This window comes from Neophocaena asiaeorientalis, unplaced genomic scaffold (assembly GCF_003031525.2).
Source record: "Neophocaena asiaeorientalis asiaeorientalis breed wild unplaced genomic scaffold, Neophocaena_asiaeorientalis_V1.1 scaffold347, whole genome shotgun sequence".
Classification (NCBI taxonomy): domain Eukaryota; kingdom Metazoa; phylum Chordata; class Mammalia; order Artiodactyla; family Phocoenidae; genus Neophocaena; species Neophocaena asiaeorientalis.
Genome location: NW_020171818.1, coordinates 126,467 through 152,026, shown reverse-complemented (window position 1 = coordinate 152,026; position 25,560 = coordinate 126,467). Strand labels below are relative to the sequence as shown.

The window sequence follows — 25,560 nt, the reverse complement described above, 5'->3', positions numbered from 1 at the left end:
GACGCTCTTCCCTGCCCCGCCTCTGACGTCGGGAGACTACTGCCTTGCTGGCCAAGGTGGTCGTGAGAGTGCATGCGATGGCGTGAAAAGTGTCCCACGCAGAGTAGGCGCTGCATGACTATTACCACTGCGGTTTAAAGTTCCATCTTCAGAAGAGCTTAAGTCTGTTCCTCCGTGCCACTGAGTATTGAGGAGGCGGGAGGTGTTTGGGGACCGCCCCTGCTGCTTGCTTTCAGGTTGTTGAGGAGCCGCCCCTTCCTCCCTTAGGGGCCGGGTGTTGGGGCAGATGAACCTGGTGCTTCGGGTGTGTTCCTGTGTGTCCTGGGACTTGTCCCTGAGGGGCTGGTTCCGGGGACCCCGGCGCCTGGGCCGCAGCCTCCCCACCTGCCTTGGCCCTCCCTGAGTGCCCGCACCCCAGGCGGACACCGCGGCCGCGAGCTGGGAGCACAGTCCTGGGGGTGCGGCAGCCCCGGGGCAGCTCAGCTGAGCGCGGGGCTGTGACTAGAGGCAGAAGCAAGCCAGGGTGGAGTCTTCCTCCAGTTGGGTTTCTTTCTTTGAGAGGAGCTGGTCTCTCAGCTGCTGGCTCTCGTGCACAGGCCCAGAACAACCTGATCTGGAACATCAAGGACGAGCTAAAGAAAGCATGTTCGACGAATGACCTGAAAGAGCTCCTTATATTCAACAAGCAAGAAGTGCCCTCCGGGGAGTCTGCGGTGAGCTGCCTCTGTGTTACGGGCGCCGCGAGCCGAGCGGCCAGGCCATGCGCGGTGCACGGTGACTGCCCCGGTGGAGTGTGGGAGGCCCTCCGGGTGAACACCTGCTGGTATTAATTGGGAGTGAAATTCCATAGTCGTGTTGCATGGCCATCGCCATCGAGGTCGCCACTTGTGGGGGCAGGAAGGGGCAGGCGCTCAAGGACCGAGGTGAGCTGCACATCTGCCTCGTGTGTTCACAACACAAACTTTGGCCCGAGGAGCCCTCTCTGCTGCCGCCTTCTCACAGACTCCCCGAGGGCTGCGAGGGCTGTCTCCCCTGCAGGCCCTGCCCTGCCGTCCCTCTGGTGCAGAAACAGTGGATGTTCTGGGTTCTCCCTTTATTTCTGAGTCACTGAGGGAAAGGGGAGCTGCAGGAACCCCTCATGCGTGGAAGTAAGGTCTCATAAAGCACAAAAATGCAAGCTCCAACTGTAAACCACCTTCTCTGGGGAATGTTAGGAACCTCAGGGCAGTCCCTCCCTTCTTTTTTAGCGAGTGGAGTCCGTGCAGATTCTTGGTAAATGTCCTCTCCTGTAGCTGCTCCTTTCCTCCTTGACTTGCTTCTCTTCTTCACTGGCTTCAGATCTTGGACCGAGTGGCCGACGGCATGGTGTTCGGTGCCCTCCTTCCCTGCGAGGAATGCTCAGGCCAGCTGGTCTTCAAGAGCGATGCCTATTACTGTACCGGGGATGTCACTGCCTGGACCAAGTGTATGGTCAAGACACAGACGCCCAACCGGAAGGAGTGGGTGACCCCAAAGGTAAGTGGGGGTGTGAATCCTGGGATATATTTGCAGAAAAACCTGGTCCCATCTTCCGGGCTTGTCCACACTCCAGGTCACCACGACTGCAGAGCAGTTTCTCAGACCTCCTTACATCGGGGCCATCCTCATAATCAGATTATAGAACTATGCCCTTGGTTCTGTACATTTGCACACTACACAGATGTAGTACCAAAGCACTTCCAACTGGAGCACAGGTTTGTCCAACTGGTGTAAAATCTTCCTGCTTGCAAAGACCGTGAGTTACTTTTATTTCTGTTTATCAAGTGCCTACCCTCTGCCAGGCACTGTTCTGGGCACAAGGGAACAAATGGTAATTCCTGCCTTTGTGCTGGGAGAGTGTTTCTCAGAGCAAGACATTTCCTTGCCTTGGTGCCAGACGGGGAGTTGTGTCCAGAGTTCAAGTCTCCTGTTGATCTCTCTCTCTCTCCCTTGAATTCTCAGAATGTAAAAAACCTCAGTTGGGGGACCTTGTTTGGAGCCGCGCTGTTGGGGGAGCCAGCAGTGTCTTGGGGGGCTGGCTGATGGGTGGACTCCCCCGTGTCCTCAGACTCGGTGCGAGCTGGTGCCCCACCACGTGGGGCTGTCGTGGGCTCCCTGGGCTTGGGATTTGATGTCCATCAAGTTCCCTCACCGCCCGTGCCTTCTCCCGGGGTGGTTGAGCATTTGGACCAGTGGCACAGAGTAAGCGCTCCAGAATTGTTGCCTGTGGGCCCTGGGGGCTCTAGCACCTCAGCATCCAGAGCTGAACTCCACTTCCCCGCTTGCCTCTTCCACTCGTTCTTTTCTTGCCTTCTCTGTTCACTGCCATCATTACTGTATACGTATCTCTGTACTTTCGCTTGCTCGGTTGCTCTACAAGTCTGACCTTGTCCTTTCCCCACCCTTAAAACCTACAGTGATTCCCCATTTCTTCTAGAAATATTTTCCCAGTGTTTCTGAGAATGCCATTGTTACAGGCCCGTTTGTGGTATTTGTATCCCTTTTAATATCTTAGGTTAGGAAAAAAGTAAGATCGTGATGTGAACTATTTAGGACTTTATATGTCAGTTGCACTGCATCTATATATATTTTTAAAGGGTTATTTTAAAACGGTACCTACAGGTGCAAGACATTTTGTCAGGTGGACAGTGCTTGCTGCCCATGCAAATTCATGGATTTACAGACCATGGGTAGGGACTGTGCTGCCCCCAGGGGCTTGGATCACAGAATCACGGTCATCTCCTTAGCTTTAACTCTCCTCCCCCAAAGCCCTCCATGATCTGGCTCCAGCTACCTTCTGCAGCCCCTCTTTCTGCCACCTTTTTTCTCCTCACATACCACTTACACCACCCCTACACACACACTCTCTCTCTGTCTCCCTCTCCCTCCCTCCCTCCCTCCCTCCCTCTGCTCCTGACTCGGTAGGTCACTGCCTCCAAGGAGCCCTCCCAGCATTCCCAGTATTGCATCACTTCAGCACGCCTCTGATTTAGAAGCTAGCTCCTATGTAGAAGTTGCCTTTGTATATCTGACTGTCGGTCAAGGCTGAGCTTCTTTCTCAAAGGCAGAAACTCATTCTAAACTCACTGTGATGTGTGGCACTGTGTTAGATGCCCAGCATACGTTTTATCCACCAGGCAGTCGTTGACCATGGATCTAGCAGGGAAGGGCTGTTTCTTGATGAGAAGAAGACTTAGGAGGGTAGGGATCTGGTCCCTGAGCCTGGTGTATGTGATGTTTATTGAGTGACCACTTAGAGCACAGCCCATTGTGAATTGCCCGGAATGCCGGTGGACCATGCTGGTGGCAGTTAATACGGAGCACTGACTGTTGATGGGCTCCCTGCATTCACGGTCCCTTCTTCTGGGAAGGGAAGGGAATTGCCCTGATTTCCTTTCGGGTAGTAATCTCTCTCCCGTGCTCTGGGGAGTCTGGGGCGGCTTTTGGTCATGGAATGGACATACGACCCCAGGAAGAGGCCTCTTCATTCTTGAGGGGAACAACCCCAGAATGAGGCCTGGGGGTTGTAATCAGGTTCCAGCAGTGGTTCCCTGACCAGATTATCAACTGGGTTTTTTTGTTTGTTTTGTTTTTGTTTTTTTAAGGAAAATAGTTTTTCTCTTCAAGCGTCACGGTACCAGCTGTATTATAAATGTAGAAGTACTGCAAATAAGCACCATATCAGCAGTAATACTGTGTTTCATACTAAAAGCCTCAAATTTTCCTATTTTGTGTTATTCTTTATCGTAAGAAGAAAAAGATGAAGTTCTTTTCTCTATCAGGTGGTTATTTCAAGGGAGAGCTGGTTTCTTAACTAAAACTTACACTCTTTAGGAATTCCGAGAAATCTCTTACCTCAAGAAATTGAAGATCCGAAAGCAGGACCGTATATTCCCCCCAGAGACCAGCGCCCCGCTGGCGGCAGCGCCCCTGCCCTCTGCAGCCTCAGCGCCCGCCACTGTGAACTCCGCTCCCCCAGGTGCAGCTCTGGGCCGGCCTCGGGGGAGGGTGGGGGGGACTGGGGCCCTGAGCTAAGGGTGGAGAGGGTGTCCGTCTGGGTTCTTTGCTGGCTGATCCTGGGGAGAAGCTCTGCCCTTGTTCTCCCCATCCCACCCCCAGCAGGAGGAGGTAGGTTGGGGAGGGGGGCTTCTGAGAAAGGCCCAGGGAGACAGTTACCTGCAAGGGGCATTCCGACTCTCCTGCCTGACTGCACTGCGCTACAGAGCAGCATTCCGGGGCTCAGCCTCGTGCTTCCGGGCAGCCCTGCCCCCACCAGTCATTCTGAGCCTGATGTGATGCTGGGTCTCTGTCGCCTGCAGAGACTTGCCGTACTTGTTGTGATCAGTGTCAGCGAGAAGTACTCCGCCCCCACAAAGACAGTGAGATGAGTTTGTGTTTTTGTGGCAGAAGACACTGCTGTCTTTGTTTACTCAGGGACATGTGGTGTAGCCTAATGGTTATGGCCACCGTGTGCTGGGTGGAGGATGAGGATCCTTCTGTGAACGTGAGCCCAGCAGTGACCTCCCTCCATCCTCTGGGGAGGGGGCGTGTGGGTGGTCATCCCGAGTTCAGCCTGCTGCTTGCAGCCTGGGTCCAAGAGCAGGTGTGGTGGGCCAGGCGGGGTCGACGTCCGGGCCCTGCCCTGAGGGTCCCTTCTGCTTTCCCCTTACTTGCAGTTCACAGCTAAGTGATTCCGTTCCCTGCGGAGACCTCGGCCAACTTTCAGTTAAACCCTACGGGTATCCCTAGTTGTTCTCCCTTACAGGGACAGCTTAAAGGACTCCTCCCCACAGCATCTCTTGTGGAAATGTGTAACCAGCTCTGTATGTTCCCGTTTGCAACAAACAGAAGGCACACCCCTGACCCAGGTCTTTCTGGCCAGGGTCAGTGGTAAATACCTAAAATGCCAGGGTTCTTGGTGACTGAATCAGCTCAGTGTGGTCATGCTGACCAAAGCTCTCAGTGACTGCCGTGGACAAGGCTACTTTTTTAATTTTTTTTTGGCCACGCCGCACGGCACGCAGGGTCTTAGCTCTCCAACCAGGGATCGAACCCATGCCCCCTGCAGTGGAAGCGTGGAGCCCTAACCACTGGACTGCCAGGGAATTCCCCAAGGCTAGTTTTTTTAATGGGGTTGATTAATAAGCATCCTGTGAGAACTGTAGTTTGCTTTTAGGCATGGGGTGGGAACAGAATAACAGAAGGAAATCGGGAGTTCACGTGACCCCGGCGTCCCACCCTCTGGCCGGCCTCCTGGTCCTTCCTTGTCTGTCTGTGGAGCACACCCAGGGCGCCCCCGGCCACCTCTGCTTGAGGCCTGCTGTGGAGCAGTGTCAGTGCACGGCTTCTCCCTGGCCGGTCCTTCCTGTGCTGAGGACTGCGTACAGGTTGCTATCCTGTCCTCTGCTTTCCTGCTACTCTTACTCTTCTCTTCTGTTTACGTAGACTTCTCCTCAAGGAGATCCCTTTCTCCCTGATCAGAGAGGGTGCTGAGGCCATTCGGGGGCCTTGCAGCCGGTCTGGCTTTCCCCTGGGAGCTGCTGCCTGGTCTCCTGCTCCCACCCTCCACCCCAGGCAGCAGCCCTGCCTAGTGATCCTTTTCTCCCATCCCAGACAAGCCGTTATCCAACATGAAGATCCTGACTCTTGGGAAACTCTCCCGGAACAAGGATGAAGTGAAGGCCACAATCGAGAAACTTGGGGGGAAGTTGACAGGGACCGTCAACAAGGCCTCCCTGTGCATCAGTAGCAAAAGTGAGTTCAGTCTGCCTGTGAACCAGAGGGATCCCTGTCTCTCATGGTGGTGTTGAGAATTAAACGAGGTGAAGTGCCGAGCGCAGTGTCTGACACACAGAGGGACCCCAAAAATGTGTCTCTTATCATCGCTGGCATTGTTCAGGTCCTCTGGAAAGGGGTGTGGGCACTTGTACTTGGCACTGCTGCTCCATGCTGTGGTCTATATTCACGTACTGAAAACTCCCAAGTAAAGACTGTAACAGCCCACTCTTCTCACCTTGTTCATAAGATGTTGGTAGGTTTGCCTCCAGGCAAAAAGTTCACAGCTTAAGCAAGTTTGGAAAATGCAGAGTTAAACGAAGGTGAACAGGTTTCTTTGCAGGCTTAATATGCCGACGACCATTGTGAGTTTCCAAGACCAGAAAACAGTACACCGCTCTTCCCATAGGAATCTGACCTCCTTTCTCTATGTAATACCTATTAACATCTCATTCTGTAGAAGGGTTTGGAAAAAGCAGCTCTCACTCATCGCACCTTAGAAAAAGGGGGATGTTGCTGGTGAGAGACGATTATTGAAATGGACCAAGGCCCCAAGCACTAGATTTTTTTTTTTTTTTCTGAGGTACGCGGGCCTCTCACTGCTGTGGCCTCTCCCGTTGCGGAGCACAGGCTCCGGATGCGCAGGCTCAGCGGCCGTGGCTCACGGACCCAGCCGCTCCGCGGCATGTGGGATCTTCCTGGACCGGGGCACGAACCCGTGTCCCCTGCATCGGCAGGCGGACTCTCAACCACTGCGCCACCAGGGAAGCCCCAAGCACTAGATTTTGAAGGAGAGGAGAGCTCTGGGTGACGAGGGTTGGGAAGTACCCAGCAAGTAATAACTGTGTAGTGATTTGAGATTTCAAAGTTCTTTCCCTCCGATTTGAACAGAGGAGGTCGACAAGATGAATAAAAAGATGGAGGAAGTAAAAGAAGCTAACGTCCGCGTCGTGTCTGAGGATTTCCTCCAGGACATCTCCACCTCGACCAAGAGCCTTCAGGAGTTGCTCTCAACCCACCTCTTGTCCTGCTGGGGGGCCGAGGTGAAGGCAGAGCCTGTTGAAGCCGTGGCCCCAAAGGGGAAGTCGGGGGCTGTGCTCTCCAAGAAGAGCAAGGGCCCCGTCAAGGAGGAAGGTGAGGCCCCAAGCCGCCCCACCCTGCCGTGGCCCCATCCTGCCGGGGGCCGTGGCCTCTGCCAGGCTGGCCAGGTCCACCTGTGCACAGCCTCTCCCTTTGCGCCCGAATTGTCTTTTGAACGCTGCCCACACCAGTTTTCTCATTCGTTTTCCCTGGGCGCAGGATGGTGCGAGGCAGCACACAGATGCCATGTTGACATCTGACACAGGTGAAGGTGACCCACTCGCCCTGCCTGCTACCTTCCCCTTACCTTTTATTTATTTTTAATTTAATGTTTGCACTTCTCTATCCCCTTCCAAGGTACCAACAAATCTGAAAAGAGAATGAAATTAACTCTTAAAGGAGGAGCAGCTGTCGACCCTGATTCTGGTAAGGGAACGGGAGTGAGCAGAGTGAGCTGTGGGCACCCCGTTGATGAGGGAAACCATGTGGGACAGGGCTGCGCCTCGCCCTCCGGCCTCAAGGCTCCCCAGTCCTGAGAACGCACACGTCTTGTGGGGAGCCTGCAGACCCCCTTCTCCCTGTGAGACTCATCACAGGAGCTCTGTCCGTGACAGGTCTGGAACACAGCGCACACGTCCTGGAGAAAGGCGGGAAGGTCTTCAGCGCCACCCTCGGCCTGGTGGACATCGTTAAGGGAACCAACTCCTATTACAAGCTGCAGCTCCTGGAGGATGACAAAGAGAGCAGGTGCGCCGAGGGCGGGACTGTCCAGCAGCGCTGTGCTCCTGAGAGGCTCTCGGTGCTCCTGGGGAGCCAGCCGCCTCATGAAGAGCATGGGTGTGTCGTGAGGCCTGAGTGAGGGAGGGAAGAGGCCCTCGCCCCCAGACAGCCTTTCTATCCTCACTCATCAGTGTTACCTCGGGCTCCCCAGTTACTAAAGGCGTTTGGGTTTGCATCTGTTTTATTTTGAACATAGTGGAGGCAGGTAAGAGCCAGTTCTGGGGTGCTGAGGGACTGGGCTGGCTTGGCCACGCACACTTTACTAGTACGGGCAGTTCTCTGCCAAGTCGATGGGCCCTCATTGCAGCCAGCACAGAACAGGAGCTGCATGTAAGTGGGGAAGGTGTGTTAAGTTCTAAGGGGGTGGGGGGAGCACTTTCGTATATTAAACTGACCTTTCCTTTTTAGCAAATGAAACAGTTCACACATTGGAACTCCAGGAGATCCAAAAAGCTTTCCTCGTTGAAAGGCAAACCCCTGTGAGAGTGGCAGCCCCCGGGAGATACAGTCCGCGCCCGGTGCATCTTGGCCAGCCGCAGGTTGTAGGCGCTGGCAGGCTCAGGCTCTTCGCATCTCACCAGACCTTTCATTGAAAATGTGAATGTCCGAAGACCCTTAAAAGAGCACACAGTATCTGTGTGGCTACTTAAAATTTCTGAAGAAATAAAAGCCTGCGTCATTTACTTTACTACCTACTCTTGCTGGAGATTAGAAGGTCAAAGTAGGGTATCTTGCTTGTAAAACATACCTTCCAAAAGCTAGATGTGTATTGGAGTGCAGGAGAAGGGATAGGGTTTTTGTGGAAATGTGCCGAGTGCCAGAGTGTGTTAAACAACAGGCATATGAGAACAGAATTGTCCACCTCCGGCAAGCAAATTCTAGTGGTGATTTTGGACATGGGCGTTATTCTGGTGGCCTAGATTTATTGGTTTTTAGAGGGAAAGGACAGTGTGGGCTGTTAGAGTCAGAAGGTTTTTTTCAGGATAGGTCAGCGTGGTGTCTTCCAAACATTTCCAGAGGGAAATAACCCAGCAGAGAATGAATTTGTATTTCTCTGGGCAGTAGCCCAGAAAGCCAGCAGGAAGCCCCAAATCTTCTTTGACATCTCTGGTTTTATCTTTAAAATGCATCCAAATCTTTCTGGATTTCCAATATATCTGTGTTTATTGTGATATAAAATTTAACTTATGCATGATTTCCACTAAAAAAAAATGAACTCGCCCAAAGCTAGGCAGCACAGCCCGCAGGGTACCCAAGACTTGGCCCTAGATTGAGATAGAAACTGAAGACGCTAGCGTGGGTCTGTAGGTGGCTGACCCTGCAGGCCAGTGGCCCGCCCCCTCCCATTTCATCACATCTCAGCTTCTGATCCGAGCCAAAGGTTCATTATTTTTAATACATGTCGTTAATGGTTGCATCACCTTGAACGCATGACTTCCAAGTGTTGCTTGCCATGTTTCTTTGGGGAGAAGAATTGGATACTCTTATGTTAAGTTCTGTAGGCCTCAGGATTTACTCCTCAAGTTTGGCTGCCAGATACAAGGTTAACCTGTTCTTTGGTACTTTTTATAGCCCATTTGCCAGTATGATTTGGAAGGGCATTTTTAAATTACTCTAAACCTACAACACTCAGTTTAATAAAAGTAAAATAAAGGTCCTTCATTGTAATACCAGTTGCTTTTGTTCCTCTTTGTCAGTCACCATCATTTTGGGGTGTTTGCAGTTGTTTCTCCCTCAAGGGGAATGGCAGGGAAGGGAAACTCATCCTGAAATACAACAGGCTGACCCTTGAATTTGTATCTGATGTTCCTCCTCTCCTCCCACAGGTATTGGATATTCAGGTCCTGGGGCCGCGTGGGCACGGTAATTGGTAGTAACAAACTGGAGCAGATGCCATCCAAGGAGGAGGCCATCGAGCATTTTACGAAATTATATGAAGAGAAAACCGGGAATGCCTGGCACTCCAAAAACTTCACAAAACATCCCAAAAAGTTCTACCCTCTGGAGATTGACTATGGCCAGGTAATCACTTAATGCTCTTACACCTTCTAGTTCTCATAAAAAGAAGGGACACTATTCTTTTAAAAACATACCATGGAACAGATGGCATCATTGGTGAATCCTATCAAATGGTTAAAGAATTAATACTGGTCCTTCATAAACTTTTCCAAGAGAGAGAAGAGGAGGAAACACTCTTCAACTCATTATGTGAGACCAGTATTATCCTGATACCAAAGACAAACAAAAACATCCCGAGAAAACTCCAGTCCAATATCCTTATAAATATAGATGCAAAATCCTCAACAGAATACTAACAGACTGAGTCTAGCAGCACTTGAGGATTTATGCAGCATGACTGAGTGGGATTCATCCCAGGAATGCAAGGTTGGTTCAACATGGAAGTCAAGTCCATGTAATGTAACGTGAATAGAATAAAGGACAGAAGCCACGTAGTCATCCTGATAAACATAGAAAAAGCAGTTCATAAAATCCGGTACCCTTTCATGAATAGAATCTACCCCGTGAAATATGATATGGCACTTAGATGAGAACAAGCTGTGTGGGCATTTTTAAGACTGTCAAGGAGGAACAGTCTTTGAAGTTGCTCCCTAAACACAACAGGGAGTAGTTCACAGATTCCAGGTGAGGTTTCTTATCTGAAGCTATGTTGAATCATAGATCACGCGACTTGCTTTATCATCAAGATAGAATTATAGTGACTTGACGTGCTCCAGTAGCTCCCAGTTTTTAGTCCCAAATTATTTCCTAATAATTTCCCATTATTTATATTTGTTGCTTGACCATCTGCCTATATATTACCAGACAGCCTTTCGTTGTCACTTGGGTGATACTTTGGTGGCCATTGGTTTTCACAAAATGCTTCCCTTGTTTTTATTTTCTTTTATGTATTTTTATTTTTGGCTGTGTTGGGTCTTCGTTGCTGCATGTGGGCTTTCTCTAGCTGCAGCGAGCGGGGGCTACTCTTCATTGCGGTGGGCGGGCTTCTCATTGCGGTGGCTTCTCTTGTTGCGGTGCGCGGGCTTCAGTAGTTGCAGCACGTGGGCTTCGGTAGTTGTGGCTCGCGGGCTCTAGAGCGCAGGCTCCGTGGTTTTGGCCCACGGGCTTAGTTGGTCCGCAGCCCGTGGGATCTTCCCGGACCAGGGAGCAAACCCGTGTCCCCTGCATTGGCAGACAGATTCTTAACCACTGTGCCACCAGGGAAGTCCCACCTTGTTTTTATATGAAAACTTACTGTTTTTATAATGGGGGAGTGGTGCACGCTTATTGCAGAAAGAAAGAGATTTGTAGATGGTACAGATTTAATTCCAAATTTTTGAGGCCTAACATGTCTTAAAGGGAGAATTCTCTAGTTTATAGAGAGTGTCTTGAGCTCTACCATTAAAAATAGAAATTAGCTCTTGTATAATGTTGAGGTGGAGAACTTGGGAGTTTAGAGTTGCACAGACTTGGTCTAACTTAGCAGTGCCCCCTAGTGAGTTTATTTTTCCCATTTCAAAAATATATACAGTTGAGCAACACAGGTTTGAACTGCATGGGTCCACTTACGTGTGGAATTTTTTTCATTAGTAAATACTACAGTTCCGCACAACCCGTGGTTGGTTGAATCCACGGATGCAGCACTGAGGATGGGGAGAAACCAGGAATATGGAGGACCAACTCTGTTATGCTCGGATTTTCGACTGCACAGAAGGTTAATGCCCTTAGTCCCTGAGTTGCTCAAGGGTCCACTGTATTTGTTTTAGAAAATTTTGAGAACGACAGAGGCACAAAGAATTAAAATCATGGTGTATGTCTTTATATACTTCTTTCACTTCACAGCTACTTTTCCCCAATGTAACACTGGAGTCTTTCCTTACATACTGTATTTTCACCACCAGCTTTTGGCCTTACTGTTCTAGGAGCATTTCCCCATGTCTTCTAGAGCAATGCTGTCCAACAGAGAGAGATAGGCAGCCACTTAGGCAATTTTAAATATTCTAGTAGCTACATTTTAAAAAGCAAAATGAAACAGTGAAATTAATATTAGTTATGCGTTTAACCCAGAATATCCAAAATATTATCATTTTGATATACTAATATCATTGAGATATTTTTACCTTTTTTTTTAACTGAATATTTGAGAGCTGGTGTATTTTTAGCTCTTACAACAGCTCAATTCAGAGTGGCCACGTGTCAAAACCAGTGACTACTGTACTGAACTGCACTGAACTAGGGCATCATTTCTTAAGTCTGTATAGAATTCCATCCTGTGGGTGGCCATTATTTGTGATTTACCAAACAACACCCTCCCATGCCCCAATCAGATACGTAGATTATTTCCAGGTATTTGCTGTAATGATGCTGATATACTTACCTCTGTGCTTGTTATCATTAGAGATCGAGTCACCGGGTCACAGAGTATACGTATTTAAATAAGGCTTTTTAACATACTAATAGTTTGCCTTCAGTGAAGTTACAGCTACAGCAGGGGTCCCCAATCCCTGGGCCATGGACCAGTACCTACTAGGAACCGGGCCGCACAGCAGGATGTGAGGGGCAGGCCAGCGAGCCAAGCTTCATCTGTATTTACAGGCTCGCACAGCAGGATGTGAGGGGCAGGCCAGCGAGCCAAGCTTCATCTGTATTTACGGGCGCTCCCCATCGCTCCCGTTACCGCCTGAGCTCCGCCCGTCAGATCAGCGACTGCGTTAGATTCCCATAGGAGTGCGAACCCTACTGCGAACTGCGCACGCGAGGGATCTAGGTTGCGCGCTGCTTATGAGAATCTAATGCCTGATGACCCGAGGTGGAGCTGAGGTGGTGATGCCAGCGCTGGGGAGCGGCTGCAAATACAGATCATCATTAGCAGAGAGGTTTGACTGCACAGAGACCATGATAAATCAGTTGATTGGAGACTCATATCAAAACCCTATCTGTGAGTGGCAAGTGAAATCAAGCTCGGGGCTCCCACTGATTCTGCATTATGGTGAGCTGTATAATTATTTAATTATCTATTACAATGTAATAATAAGAGAAATAAAGTACACAATAAATGTAACGCGCCTGAATGATCCCGAAACCATGCCCCCACCTCCAGTCCGTGGAAGAATTGTCTTCCACAAAACCGGTTCCCGGTGCCAAAAAGATTGGGGACCGCTGAGCTAGAGGATAAGAATGCATCTAAGACTTGTGTTTCAGCATCAAGAGTAGATGTATTGCGCCCCTGACAGCAGCAGCCCTGAACACTAGCACACAGGTTCCTCTCTGCAGCTTTGTTAAGCCAAGCAGATTCCAGGCTCAAGGCCCAATGCCAGTTGCCTTCATTCAAAACAAATACCAAACACCGTTAGTTGTTAGGGGACACCGTGATGGTCACAGTCCCTGCCCTTGTGGGTTCAAATGTGAGAAGGGTTAAGGCGTTTTCAGCATAGCCGGGTCTTGGCTCAGTCTGGATTCCCCGGAGGGCAGGGGTGAAGTCCTGTGCTAGTAGAATATTGGGAAGAGCAGTCCCAGGAAACAGGGGTGAGGGGTACAGACTTGGGAGGGTTGATGCTGGGATGTGCTTTAGCTGCCTGGCGGGAAGTCGGACTGTTAGCGTGGTCCTCTGGCACTATAGAGAGTGCTGTGTGGATTCAGTCTTTGGGGAGGCAGGGCAAGAGAAGAAAGGAGACAAGATTTGTCCATCAGTCCAGTGTCCCCTGGGTCCAAGGATCACCCTCATAGCTGCCCAGCACTTCCAGGTTGGTCAGGAATGGGCCCCGGGCAGGTTCCCAGGCACAGGGCACCAGCACCCCCGGCATGGAAGGCAGTGAGGGAGGAGGTGAGGGCATGAGGGGAGTGTGGGTGCCTGCGGGTCTGCCTGTACAGAGCTGGATACTTCAGTGGCGTCTGGAGTAAGAATCTGGAGCAGCCAAGAGGACCTGGAGGGGTACACAGCAAGTATCTGGTCCTGTACACATGCATACATGCTTCTCCTGGCAACTAATGCCAAGCCTTTTTGATTAACACTCAGCTTTTTTTTTTGGCTGGTGGCGCTCCATCCTGTGTCCTTTCTCTGCCAAACACCACCACCACTTTGCTTAGGTTGTTTAATTGTGTCCCTTCCTGGTTTTCTTTTTCCCTAAAGGATGAAGAGGCAGTAAAGAAGCTGACGGTAAACCCTGGCACCAAGTCCAAGCTCCCCAAGCCAGTGCAGGACCTCATTAAGATGATCTTTGATGTGGAAAGTATGAAGAAAGCCATGGTGGAGTATGAGGTTACTGCACTTCTTGTTTTATTTGTGAGCGTTTGCTGGGGTTGATTTGAGTGCCGAGTTGGCAACGAGTTTGGTGGCTGGTCCTCAGCCTGAGACATGCAGGAGCTCTGAGGCCTGGGGTGCATGCTCTTTTGTAGAGGATCGTTGGCCTGCTGTGAAATAGATGGTGTGTTGTCCCCTGGGTCCCTAGACCCACTTGCACTTTTCCCCTCATTGCCATGATGGAGTGTGGGCATGGTCTTTCGTGGCCCAACCAAAGGGGCCACCTGGGGCTGTCATGGGAAGTCCAAGACATAGCCCACTTACGGTAAAAGAACTGCTGTAACCAGCATGGACAGAAATGCAGAGAGCTTCTGACACTTGCTTCATCAGATAAAATTCATACCAGCTATTTTTAAGGAGAGATTGGGCTGGGTGGGATGGGGGTGATGGTATTTGTTTTTGTCCAGGAAAAGTGGTGGGGACCCTGGCCAAGGCCAGGCGTTTTCAGTTTGTTTGCCTGGGAAATGAGTGCAGAAGGGCCCCTTGTTCTTGCTGCCTCTGGCATCAGAGGTCTTGAGTGCTAACCCAAGGGGCATTCCCACAGAGGTCGTCCAGGCGCTGCTGGTGTCTGGCTGGCAAACAGACTCTCCCCTCTTCTCCAGCCACCGAGCCCAGAAGCTTCAGGCTCCTCTGAAACACAAGCAGGGACCAGCCGAGAGAGCAAGAATTGCAGATCGGCCTTGGCTATTACGCCCCTTCGCCGGCTGGCTCCCTCCCTGCCTCTTCCCAGGGCCTTCCTAGAGGCTCCAGGCAGCCTTGGAAGGGGGCGGAACGAATCTGAGTGGTATAAACCACTGGCAGCCTCTCTTCCTCAGCCCCGCATCTCCGTGTCTGGAGCTCAGCCTGGCAGGACTGATCAGGCTCCACTGTTGTTAGAAAACTGAGTGTTGGGTCACCTCCTAGGAAACCCCTAATGGGTTTGAAGATAGCCAGGGCTTGTGCGGATGTCTTGTTCAAACAGATAAACAACCCGACTTCTGTCTGGGAGGTCTGACTAGTTTGAACAGCTTGTGGGTGGGCTCCCCAGGAATGCTGGCAGTGAGATGTGCGGAGGCGGGGAGGAGGGCAGGAGGCAACTCCGTTTCATGAACGTTTCAAAAGAAATGTCCCACGTATCATTTCCGGCTTCCTGTGCTCTGGCTTATCTGTGATTCATAGAATTTCTCAACTGTGATCAGACCCAGTCTCTTTCTGTGAAAATGACTTTTTTTTTTTTTTAGCTTGTTTTACACTCAAGACAGGGAACTAGTTGATAAGCAGGAGGCAGAGGGCCAGGGGCCTGCTGCTGGAAGGCAGCCTGTGTTGAGAATTGAGAGTGGGGCGCCCACTCCCAGCCTGACGGGCTCTACGTGGGATTGGGTGGCCAGGTAGACGAGTAAACATGGTGCCCAGGGGAACTGAGCGCTCCCTGTAAGGCGGGTGAGTCCTGAGCCCAGAGCAGAGTCCCAGCTGAGGTCAGGAGAGTGTGTGCTGTATCCAGAGTCCTGGCTACTGCTCTCGAAGCCTCCCTCTGGCTGCAGCTGTGGCTCTCAGTGCCCTGACCCCAAGGCATCTCTCCCACTTTTCACTTTCTCCCTAAACGCAGCTGCTGTGGAGCCCCTGCCCCCAGCCCACAGTCGGGAGGGGAAGCAGCTTGTGTTGGTTGAGCCCTGTTCCTGTTCTTGTGGCCTTTGTGTGTGTGTGTGTGTGTTGAGGGTGTCGGTTAGAGAGACCAGGTCTTTTTTTAAATAAACACCGAAATGAGACAGCTCAGGGAAGTCGCTCCCCTCAGAGCAAGTGCTCTCACTCTGGTCACACTGCCCTTGGTCAGAGCATCTTCCGGAGTTCCTTCTTTAGAGTTGCTTTAGAGCCAACTCAGTCCATGCTAAGGTCACTCTGTTCTTTGATTTTACTGTGGTCTTGGCTCAGAATACATTATCCACCTCCTTCCCCGGACTGAGCGCCAACTATTTAACTCTTCCGAGAAACCGGCTCTCCCCTGGGGATGGACAGTACTGAGGGTACGGAGACGCTGACGTGCCGTAGCTTGTCATCATTAGACGCTGTCACCACTGGCCCCTGATGGGTTCCTGATGGGCCGTGAGCACTTTCACGTCCTGTTTCATGTAATCGGCATAGTGGTCTCATCTCTCAAGTGCTTATACAGCCCAGTCTTTGTTCCAGGCCCTGCAGGTGCTGGAGATGTCAAGATGGGCAAGGTGCAGTGCTGGGGCCAGGAGCTCAGAGGGTCCACTGGGAACAGCCCTGGAGACAGTGGCTCCGGTTTCAGGGTGAGGGGCCCCGTGCGGCACTGAGGCGGGAGGGGGGGCCGAGGCAGCGTTCGGGCAGGTCGCTCCCACGGGGAGCGGGTGCCTCGCCCGCTAGCTGGCGACCAGGCCTCGGCCCCCAGAGTTCACGCTTCTGCCACTGCAGCCAGCTTGCCACCTCCCTGGATGCTGGTTCCCAAGGTATTGTGAGCGGCACTGTCGTAGGGACGGATGTTTAACCTTTGGGGTGACCGATTCGAAGGGCACACTGTTGATTTGGTGTAAGCATGTATGTTCAGGGGTGTGTCCTCTGAAAAATAATTCTCACCACTTTATGGTTCTTATTTTCCGGGTGGGAATGGCCTTGGCTCTGAGACCCCAGGGAGGGTGCACCTTCGTCCTCACTTTGGAATTAGATGGGAGTCCTGCTGTGTCACCTTCTTCCAGAAGCGTGGGGCTGTTTCAGACTGAGTGCAGGGGTGGGCGAGCCCTGCTTGGCTTTTCCCTGCCGCAAATGGCAGTGAGCCAGAATCTTCCCTCACAGACTCCTGTCCACCCTGCAGTGGGGGCGAGGCTGCAAAGCCCGTGGAGCTGGGTCACCGGGTGTCCCCGGGAGGACCAGAAAGACTTGTGACTGCTTCTGTAAGGGCCCAGGAGGCCTGGGGTGCCGCTTGGTCCGGCTCTCCCATCATCTCCCTGCACAGTGCTTTCAAAGGGAAAAATACCCCTGTCTCCTCAGATTGACCTTCAGAAGATGCCCTTGGGGAAGCTGAGCAAAAGGCAGATCCAGGCTGCGTACTCCATCCTTAGTGAGGTCCAGCAGGTAAGCGAGGGACCGACCTCTCCTCCAGCTGCCCAGGGGGTATCCTGGCTGGCCTGTCACGGCACGGGGGTGGAGGAGAGCACGCAGCAGTACATTTACTCAAGGTTACATGAAACAGGCATACTGATTCATGATGATTTAGATGTTTTCAGTTCAACAAGTATGACAGGTGCCTGCCACTTGCGAAAAGATGGTCACAGTACTGATGATTTAGCGGTGTTTTCAGTTATCAGCTATGCAGTAAACTCCCTATACACCTAATGAGGAATTTCGTTCTCCTGCCTCATAGAAATGTTCTGATTTTTATTTTGTGTGCCCTTAAGAGAAGCTGAGTTCATTTTGCAGTTACTAGGAAATCATCAAATAGGAAGTTAAATATTGTCTTTCTTTCATTTATGTTCACTCAACATCAGTTTGCTGAGCATCTCCAACGTCCCCCAGTCCCCGGAGCCTGATTTAAGCCTCTGCCCTGAAGGGGCTGGAGGGTTCCACTTGTATTTGGGAGTGGCGTGTGAAAGAAGAAAAGCAAACAGGAAACTCAAGTGGGACCAGGGAGGTGGGCTCTGGCTGGTGCTGGAGAGGAGGCCCTGAAATGTAGCAATTCAGTCTGGTTACAGCCGGTCCTGAGCCGTGACCCCTTTCCTTGTTACCCACTGCCTGAGACCTGGAAGGCTTTCCTCAGCCCAGGCTCTTTCCTGTTCCAGAATGTTGAGGCGGAGGGGCTGGGGTGTCCTTTGCCCACAGCACAGAGCAGACTGCAGTACAGGCAGATGTTTAGGGTGTGGACAAGCCCGTGTCACAGTGAGAAGCGGACTTAGAGCTTCATGCCTGCAGGGTGCCGAGTCATTGCCCCTCTGCCGTCCTGTAGGCCCCTAGGGTGTCTGCCGAGTATGCAGTGACTAGTCCAGCTCCTCCATTTCTTTGTGCATTTACTGAGCACCTTCTGCATAGAGCGCTAATTGGCATTGCAGCATAGGGAGGGGCTCGCCTTTCTGTGCCTGGCCCTGGCCCCCCGGGGGCACCGAAGACGAATTCCCCACCTTAAAGATGAAGGGCAGTGGCCAAAGGGGCCTGACTGAATTTGGTAGCAGTGGGGGTTTTTTCTCCCTTTCAACATTTTATTATGAAATGTTTACAAACATACAAAAAGTTGAAAACTATGAGCCCACCACCTAGATGCCGCAGGTGACGTTTTGCGGAGTGGTGGAGGTTTGTGTGTCTGTCACTACACAGCTCTCTGTACAAGTGAAGTTGTGTACGAGAAGCCCCGTGTGTGCCAAGCCGCACAGTTGGAGGATGAGATCCTGCCACCGCCCAGTTGAGTGACACCCCAGGAAGAAGGTTTCCTGGCCTGTGTGCACCGCGGGCTGCCTCGGGACTCGGCTGCGGCACCCAGCTTCCAGAGGAGAAAGCCCAGCCAGGTGCTGGGGACTCAGTGCTGCTTCAGTCTGTTCCCTCTGTCCCCTCTCCGAAAGGCACTGTCCCAGGGCAGCAGCGACTCCCAGATCCTGGATCTCTCAAATCGCTTCTACACCCTGATCCCCCACGACTTCGGGATGAAGAAGCCTCCGCTCCTGAGCAACTCAGACAGCGTGCAGGTAGCACCGAGGTCCAGCAGGGAGCCCCGGGTCCCGGGCTTTGCAGGGCTGGGTGTCGCTCCTGTTCCACTGCGCCTCCATGTCACGATCCCTGAGGACAGCGGCCAGTGCTGGAGGCCCACCACTGGGCCCTCGTTTTGAAGTGGGGTTTCTACCCGTATTAGGAGCCTGCCCAAGGGTAGAACGGTTGGTTTTTCCTGCCCTTCCTGGACCACGTCAGTCTGGGGAAAAGGAGCCTTAGGAGAGAGGGAGCGTCTTCCTCCCTGCTTTCCCTCCCTGCTTCATAAGGGAGCCAGTGATCAGTCCCTGCCTGTCAACCGGTGCGTGCAAGAGGAAAGACCGTTCTTACCATCACGGTGTGGCTTCTGCCTCTTCTCCCAGCCTCCTTAGCATTCCAGAAATCCTTAGGCGCGTTCATCTGTGAACGGATGGCGGGCTGTCCCTGAGCAGCTAGGAGGCACCTCTTCACTCTCTGTGTTGGACGTTACCTGGGTGAGTCTTTCTCCCTCACCTTGGTCCTTAGCTCAGGGTTTTTCTTGTGTTCCTCCAGGCCAAGGTGGAAATGCTCGACAACCTGCTGGACATCGAGGTGGCCTACAGTCTGCTCAGGGGTGGTTCTGATGACAGCAGCAAGGACCCCATCGATGTCAACTATGAGAAGCTCAGAACTGACATTATGGTAACAGGGCCCGCCCTTTCTGAAGCATCCAAACCCTTCATCCCAAGAGCAGTGGTCCCCAAACTTGAATGCGCGTCAGCATCTCCTGGAGAGCTTGTTAGAACAGATTGCTGGGGTCCGAGGATTGACCGTCCTAACAGGTTCCCAGGTGTTGCGGCTTGTGATACTCTGAGAACCTCAGAGCATTTCACCGGTAAAGAAGCACCTTGTTTGCGAGGCAGGTTCCAAGTCACGGCCTCAACTGAGTGTAAAGACCTGTTTTTGTGGGGCCTTAAAGTTTTGTTTTTCCCCTTAATCTAGAGAGGGTCTCTGTTTCTGGAGGTTGTTGGGGTGTGAACTCTGCAGGATCTGTTACTGGTATCCTGCTTGAGACGTAGAAGTGCCTGACGGCAGCTGTAATAAAACTATGGTGCCTGGGTTCATGTCCTCTGGAGTCGAAGTGGCTCTTCGACTGGTGCACATAGTCGTTGAACTTGGGTGTGCTGGAGGCTTGGGCAGCAATCACCCTGCCTAGGCCACCCGGAGGAGAAATTTTTGCCTCAGCTCCGAGCTTGCCCTGGCCTTGAGCCCAGTCTCACATCTCTCTTCCTCAGCCCCCGTGTCCTTCCCTGCAGTGTTAGGAGGTTCAAGTGCACCAGGATCTGTTGAGCCTGGTGTCGTGTGTTTACGTCACTGAAAGAGTCTTTGCTCCGTGCTTAGGACAAAATACAGGTCTGTGGGTGTATGCAGGGTAGGACACCAAACGGCCTGGTTCTTCGTGAAGGGGTTGTTATTCTCTCCATCTATGATTCTGAAGCCCTTTAATTAAGAGGCAATGAGGAAGACCAGAATTCCTGAATTCTCTTAACTTTGGATAAGAGTATGAAAATGTAAGAGAACACATGTCGTATTTCCCATAACACACCCATTTATTTAGGCAGAGATTCCATTACTTGATGGTTATTTGGTGGGTGTTTGCTCTGAGCCGTGATGTGCACGGCCCTGAGGATCCAGAAGAGATGGAGCATTCATCCCCATCGTCAAAACCCCTGTAGTCCGTGGGATCCCTGCTGCTTTTCATTGCAAGTGTTGACTGCAGGGTGTCTCCTGGCCCCGGTGTTTTAACTCTTGGTGAGCTGGAGTGTTACCTGAGAGCCGGCTCCTTGTTCTAGAGGTTCCCTGTTCCCAGACGGTGAGCCCCGTGTTTCTAGCTTTCCTGATACCCCAAAGCGCAGGGTTTTAAGGCAGAAGGAACACTGGGCTCATCCAGATAGGTGATGAAGAAGCCGATGCCTGGGGAGGTGGGGGCACTGGCCTGGCACCTGCCCCGGAGCGAGCGTGGTAGGGCTCGGAACACAGGCTGGCTCTGTCCCGCCCGGGCTCCACGTGGGCCCTTTATTACCTGTGCATCAGCTGAGCCTGTGATTGTTCTTCCTGCCTCTGTGCGGCTCTCTTGGGGTCTCCCTTGCTCTAATTTCCAGGCACCTTCCTTCTAGGTGGTGGACAAAGATTCTGAAGAGGCTGAGATCATTAGGAAGTATGTTAAGAACACTCACGCGACCACACACAACGCATATGACTTGGAAGTCGTGGATGTAAGGCTCTCTCCTCCCTCTGCCCCCTTTGTGTCCTGCCAGCTCTTCCCTGCTCATTCCTCTGACCTGGGCCTGGGTAGAAAGGAGCAGTTAACTTTGCTTTAAATCACCAGAGGAAGTGACTTGGTTGTTTGTGGAACACAGAAGTTCATAGTCCTATGGTTTGGGGTTGGCTTTTTATTCTGTTTTTTAAAAGACATTTCCTACCCCAAAACCTAGTTTTGCAATCAGAACAGTTATCAGAGATCCAAAATAAAGTGCCTCAAGTGTGTACCTACACGTAGCATTAATTTTAATAGCTGGTCTCTGCTAAATGGGACCTTGAGTAGCAGCGTTGCTCCGTCCCAGCCTGATTGAAACACCTTGCATACTGCAGAAGGCCTTACAGTGTTCCAGCTCTGGGGACAGACAGCTGGTCGGTTCTCCTGTGTCTAGTCAGATCTCCAGTTAACCAGAGTGACAAGTGGTTCCTCCTGCCTCTCTTCTTTATTCAATGCTCCGACCAGATCTTTAAGATAGAGCGTGAAGGAGAGAGCCAGCGTTACAAGCCGTTTAAGCAGCTGCATAACCGAAGGTTGCTGTGGCACGGGTCCAGGACCACCAACTTCGCCGGGATCCTGTCCCAGGGTCTCCGGATAGCCCCACCTGAAGCACCTGTGGTACGTGCCTGGCCCGGGAGCTGTGGGGAGGGGGTGGGGGGCAGTGCCTGTTTCTGCTGCTGTCTCCACCAGAGCTTTGTGGGTACTTGCGTGAGAAGTGCACATGCCCCGATGAATAAGGGGCCTTGTTTAAAGATGTAGGTGTAGCCACGGTTGATAAGGTGAACGTTGCCAGATGTCCCTCTCCTGACCCTCACTATTGAGAGCGTAGCCGTACACATATCAAGCAGAGTTTCTGGAACAAAGGAAGTAAGTGTCCAGGCCCTGCTTTGAAAGCGAATTGGGTGTGTTGACTGACAGAGAGCAGACTTTGGCCGCAGGCCAGACTGAGTTCAGACCTGCCTCTCCCACCTCCCAGCGGGGGACCTCCTTGAGCTTCAGCATATGCCTCGGTGAAATGTGCCAATAAATGAGTAGAGCCTGACCCAGACCTGAGCGACGGCTGTGTCACCTGCTGGGTCATAGACGTGACCCACCAGGCAGGGACTTAGGAATAGTCTTCCAAGCACCTCATCTTCCAAGCCCCTCGTTTTGTACTTGTAAAAAGAGGGGAGCAAAGAGGCTTAATGACCGGACTCATGAGTGCTGTGTGGTAGCAAACGCGCTAACCTCTCTGAACCTCGTTTTCACTTACCAAAAGGAATAAATATAATAGCCATGTTTACTGGGTGTTCACACGTGCCAGGCCCTGGCCTAAGAAGCTGTTATTAACTCATTTAATTTTCACAGCAGCCCCCTGGGGTGCTTTCCCCCAGTTCAGAGAAGGAAGTGGGGTCCAGAGAGATTAGCTAACTTCTCCCAGCCCCTGGGTACCCGGCAGAGCTGGGATCTGAACAGCCTGCTCCAGAGCATGGGCCTCTACCGCCTGCCGGGGGCACTGTGGGAAGTGGGAACACGCAGTCAGTAGGTGGTGCTGCTAACTTCCCGTGAGAAGGTCTTCAGCTGTCCCTTTTCCATCCCTCCAGACGGGCTACATGTTTGGTAAGGGGATCTATTTCGCCGACATGGTCTCTAAGAGTGCCAACTACTGCCACACATCCCAGGGAGACCCGATAGGCTTAATCCTGTTGGGAGAAGTTGCCCTTGGAAACATGTGAGTAACCCTGGCTTTGAGGCTGGTGGCGCTTGATGGGGGTGGATGGGGTGAGCTGTAGGAAGGAGGGCTTCCCTTGGCTGGGGGTTGATCCTGAGAATTCCCCACCATGATTAAGAGGACCCACCAGTTAGGCAGTGGGTATCAGACGCCAGTGCATGTTAAGCAGACAAGATACAGGAACGCCTCACAAGACCAAGGACAGGAATACAGCCAGGCCTCGGGAACTGGCAGTGTCCATTCTTTCTGTGGGCTGCGAAACAGAGAGGTTGACTTGCACAAAGGATGGTCACCTCATGACCCCTGTCCCCCTGCTGATGTGTACATTTTCTGTCTGAGACCAACTCAGATTGAACTGGAATCTCAATCCCAGTTGCAGATTCCCTGCAGAGGAGGTCTGATTGGCCCAGCGTGGATTGATGGTCCACCTTGGTCCTATCAACCGTAACCCAAAGAGAGCAGGGTTATGTAACAGACCAGGAGGGGTCCCAGGTTCGTGAGCTGGACAGAAACCTCCAGAACGCCCAGCCACCCCACAGCTCTAAACGGGCCCTTTCCTGAAAGCGGCCCCGTGGCAGTGATCACTGGCGTGAACTGTTCAAAAGGGGCTGCGCCGTCAGTTTCTAGAACCAGAGAAGGAGGGCGTTCCTAGCGTGGAAGGTGGACTGGGTTCTCTGAGTGTTTATCTCAGCAGCTCCCGTGGCCTTGCTCTGCCAGTCATACTGTTGGTTTGAGAGCCCAGTGACCTTGGAGGCTCTTCTGAACCTGTCTTCTCTTAAATAGGTATGAACTGAAGCATGCTTCGCATATCAGCAAGTTACCCAAGGGCAAGCACAGCGTCAAAGGTAATGTGTTTCAGAAACCTGCTGCAGCCCAGGCTCCCCGGACGGCACAGGGAGGGGGCTTTCTTTCCCCCAAAGCCACAGTTCCTGGGGCTAGCTATCACAGGTTCATTTTTTTAAAAACATGACTCTCTGTGCCTGCCACTAGCATCGCAAATGCCGTAGGAGAGTCCTGGTTGGAGCTCCAGTAACCGGGTGCGCTGGCTCTGGGGTTTAACCTGACTCTTAGCTTCAGCGTTGAGGGGCCTCTGGTGGCATAGTGGTACCTGGAGCTTCTTGAATTGATGCAGCTCGTAGCCCGTGATGATTAGGACCTCCTACGGACTAGTTGAACCGAGGGCTTTGGAATTCTTCTCAACAGAAAGAGGGCCAGGGGCACTACTATGCTTATGAAAATCAGTTAAGGCTGATACCCTGGAACTTGATAATATACCTACAGCTTTATGTCTGGAAGAAGGATGCAGTATGGGATGGGATTTGTGTGTCTTTTAAATGAACACATAGATCTCATCTCTCTGGAGCATTTTCAACGTCTGTTGCCACAAATCATATCACTTCTGCCTTCTGTTTTGCAGGTTTAGGCAAAACTACCCCTGACCCTTCAGCTAGTATTACTATGGATGGTGTAGAGGTTCCTCTTGGGACCGGGATTTCATCTGGTGTTAACGACACCTGTCTACTGTATAACGAGTATCCTTTTACGAGTGTGCTGTGTGAGCCCAAAGGAATGTTCTGGGGCTGTGGAGTCACTGATATGCAGCCAGTTAACCTGGGGTGGGCTGGCTAGAGACTATCCTGTTGTGTGTCGTTCCCCGCAGTGGTCTCCCTGGTCGGGGTGAGAGACCTGAACACCCCCTGCCGTCGTCCCGTCCCCCCCCCGCCCCCCGCAGTGAGGGTTTGCAGGGTGTGGCCGGCAGGCTGGCTGTGCACTCTGCGTGGAACCGTTTGTACCTTGACGTGCTTCCCCTCCAGGTACATTGTCTATGATATTGCTCAGGTCAGTCTGAAGTATCTGCTGAAGCTGAAGTTCAACTTTAGGACCTCCCTGTGGTGAGCTGTGAGGCGTGGCAGCCCAGTGACTGCGGCGTGAATTCGCCTGACGTGCTTTGTACCGACTGACCAGGCAGAAACTTGAGCTGAGTTGCCGAGGGATAGCACCTTCACTAAACCTCCTTAGAAGGGATTTTATATGAACACTAGGTCACATGTTAAATGATTCTCCCAACTTTTCAAATCCCTTGTTTGTGTTGCTGGGGCGGGGCGGGGGGTGGGGCCGGGGGTGGCTTTGGGTTTTTCTCCTTCCAGCCATAACCCTGGTAGGTACACCTAACAATAGAGGAAAAGTTGGGGAGGGTTTTTCTGTGTGTCTAGACTAGTCCAATGAAAGAACCTTGCAAGCCACGTTAGAACGTCTGCCTCACTGGTTTCCCCAGGGAAGGAAAAAATAATCTTCTGCCCTTATTTCTAAGTGTTCATCTTTAGTTTTGGAAAAATGTTAAGCATTTATTTTGAGGTTAAAATAAAAACTAATTTCATACTATTTAAATTTCCTTTTTTATTTTGCATTTGTTGTCATCCTTTTAGCTTTTTATTGGTGGTGTTTGGTGAGGAGTGTGGGGAGACCAAAGGGAGGAACATGAACAATTTCTCATACTTAGAAACGAAAAGTGCTTTCCTTTTCTAGAGACACTGGAACGTGGCAGCTCGCAGAATATGTAGTGTAGTAATTTTAAGTTGCATTTGAAATTCTCAACTTTCCTCTCAACAGTTTTGTCTTCTAACTTAGAACTATATCACCAGAATACCAAAGGGCTAATAGTAATTCTGAATTAAAATTGAAATGGCTTCTGTACTTGTGTGTTGTGTGTCTGGTCTCATTCTGAGTGCAGATCTTTTCATCTTCACAGTGCAAGGTCCACAAAGACTAGGGGGATTGTTTGTACCCGTATTTGTGAAACCACAGAATGTGCCAGGCAACAAACGGCAGTGCCCAGTAGGAGTGCCGTGTCTGAGTGACAGAAAACCAAACATAGGAGGGCATTCTTCTTCTTCTTCAGTTTATCAGATACTTAGTGGTGGTAAGACACATGTCAGC

At 51.5% G+C, this 25,560-nt stretch overlaps 1 protein-coding gene across 1 annotated transcript in view; it reads left to right on the top strand.

The window, feature by feature from the left end:
* The window catches only part of PARP1 (poly(ADP-ribose) polymerase 1), a 42,034-nt gene extending 17,023 nt beyond the window's left edge, over positions 1–25,011 (top strand). Inside the window, exons 6-23 of the mRNA XM_024739089.1 lie at positions 597–713; positions 1,339–1,515; positions 3,853–3,997; positions 5,632–5,772; positions 6,685–6,927; positions 7,231–7,299; positions 7,488–7,620; positions 9,480–9,675; positions 13,781–13,909; positions 16,937–17,020; positions 18,496–18,618; positions 19,169–19,297; positions 20,773–20,871; positions 21,378–21,530; positions 22,496–22,623; positions 23,407–23,468; positions 24,041–24,155; positions 24,438–25,011. Coding sequence (XP_024594857.1) covers positions 597–713; positions 1,339–1,515; positions 3,853–3,997; positions 5,632–5,772; positions 6,685–6,927; positions 7,231–7,299; positions 7,488–7,620; positions 9,480–9,675; positions 13,781–13,909; positions 16,937–17,020; positions 18,496–18,618; positions 19,169–19,297; positions 20,773–20,871; positions 21,378–21,530; positions 22,496–22,623; positions 23,407–23,468; positions 24,041–24,155; positions 24,438–24,519 — 2,325 coding nt within the window. The 3' untranslated portion in view covers positions 24,520–25,011. The remainder of the gene's footprint in view (positions 1–596; positions 714–1,338; positions 1,516–3,852; positions 3,998–5,631; positions 5,773–6,684; positions 6,928–7,230; positions 7,300–7,487; positions 7,621–9,479; positions 9,676–13,780; positions 13,910–16,936; positions 17,021–18,495; positions 18,619–19,168; positions 19,298–20,772; positions 20,872–21,377; positions 21,531–22,495; positions 22,624–23,406; positions 23,469–24,040; positions 24,156–24,437) is intronic.
* The last annotated feature ends 549 nt before the right edge of the window (positions 25,012–25,560 follow it).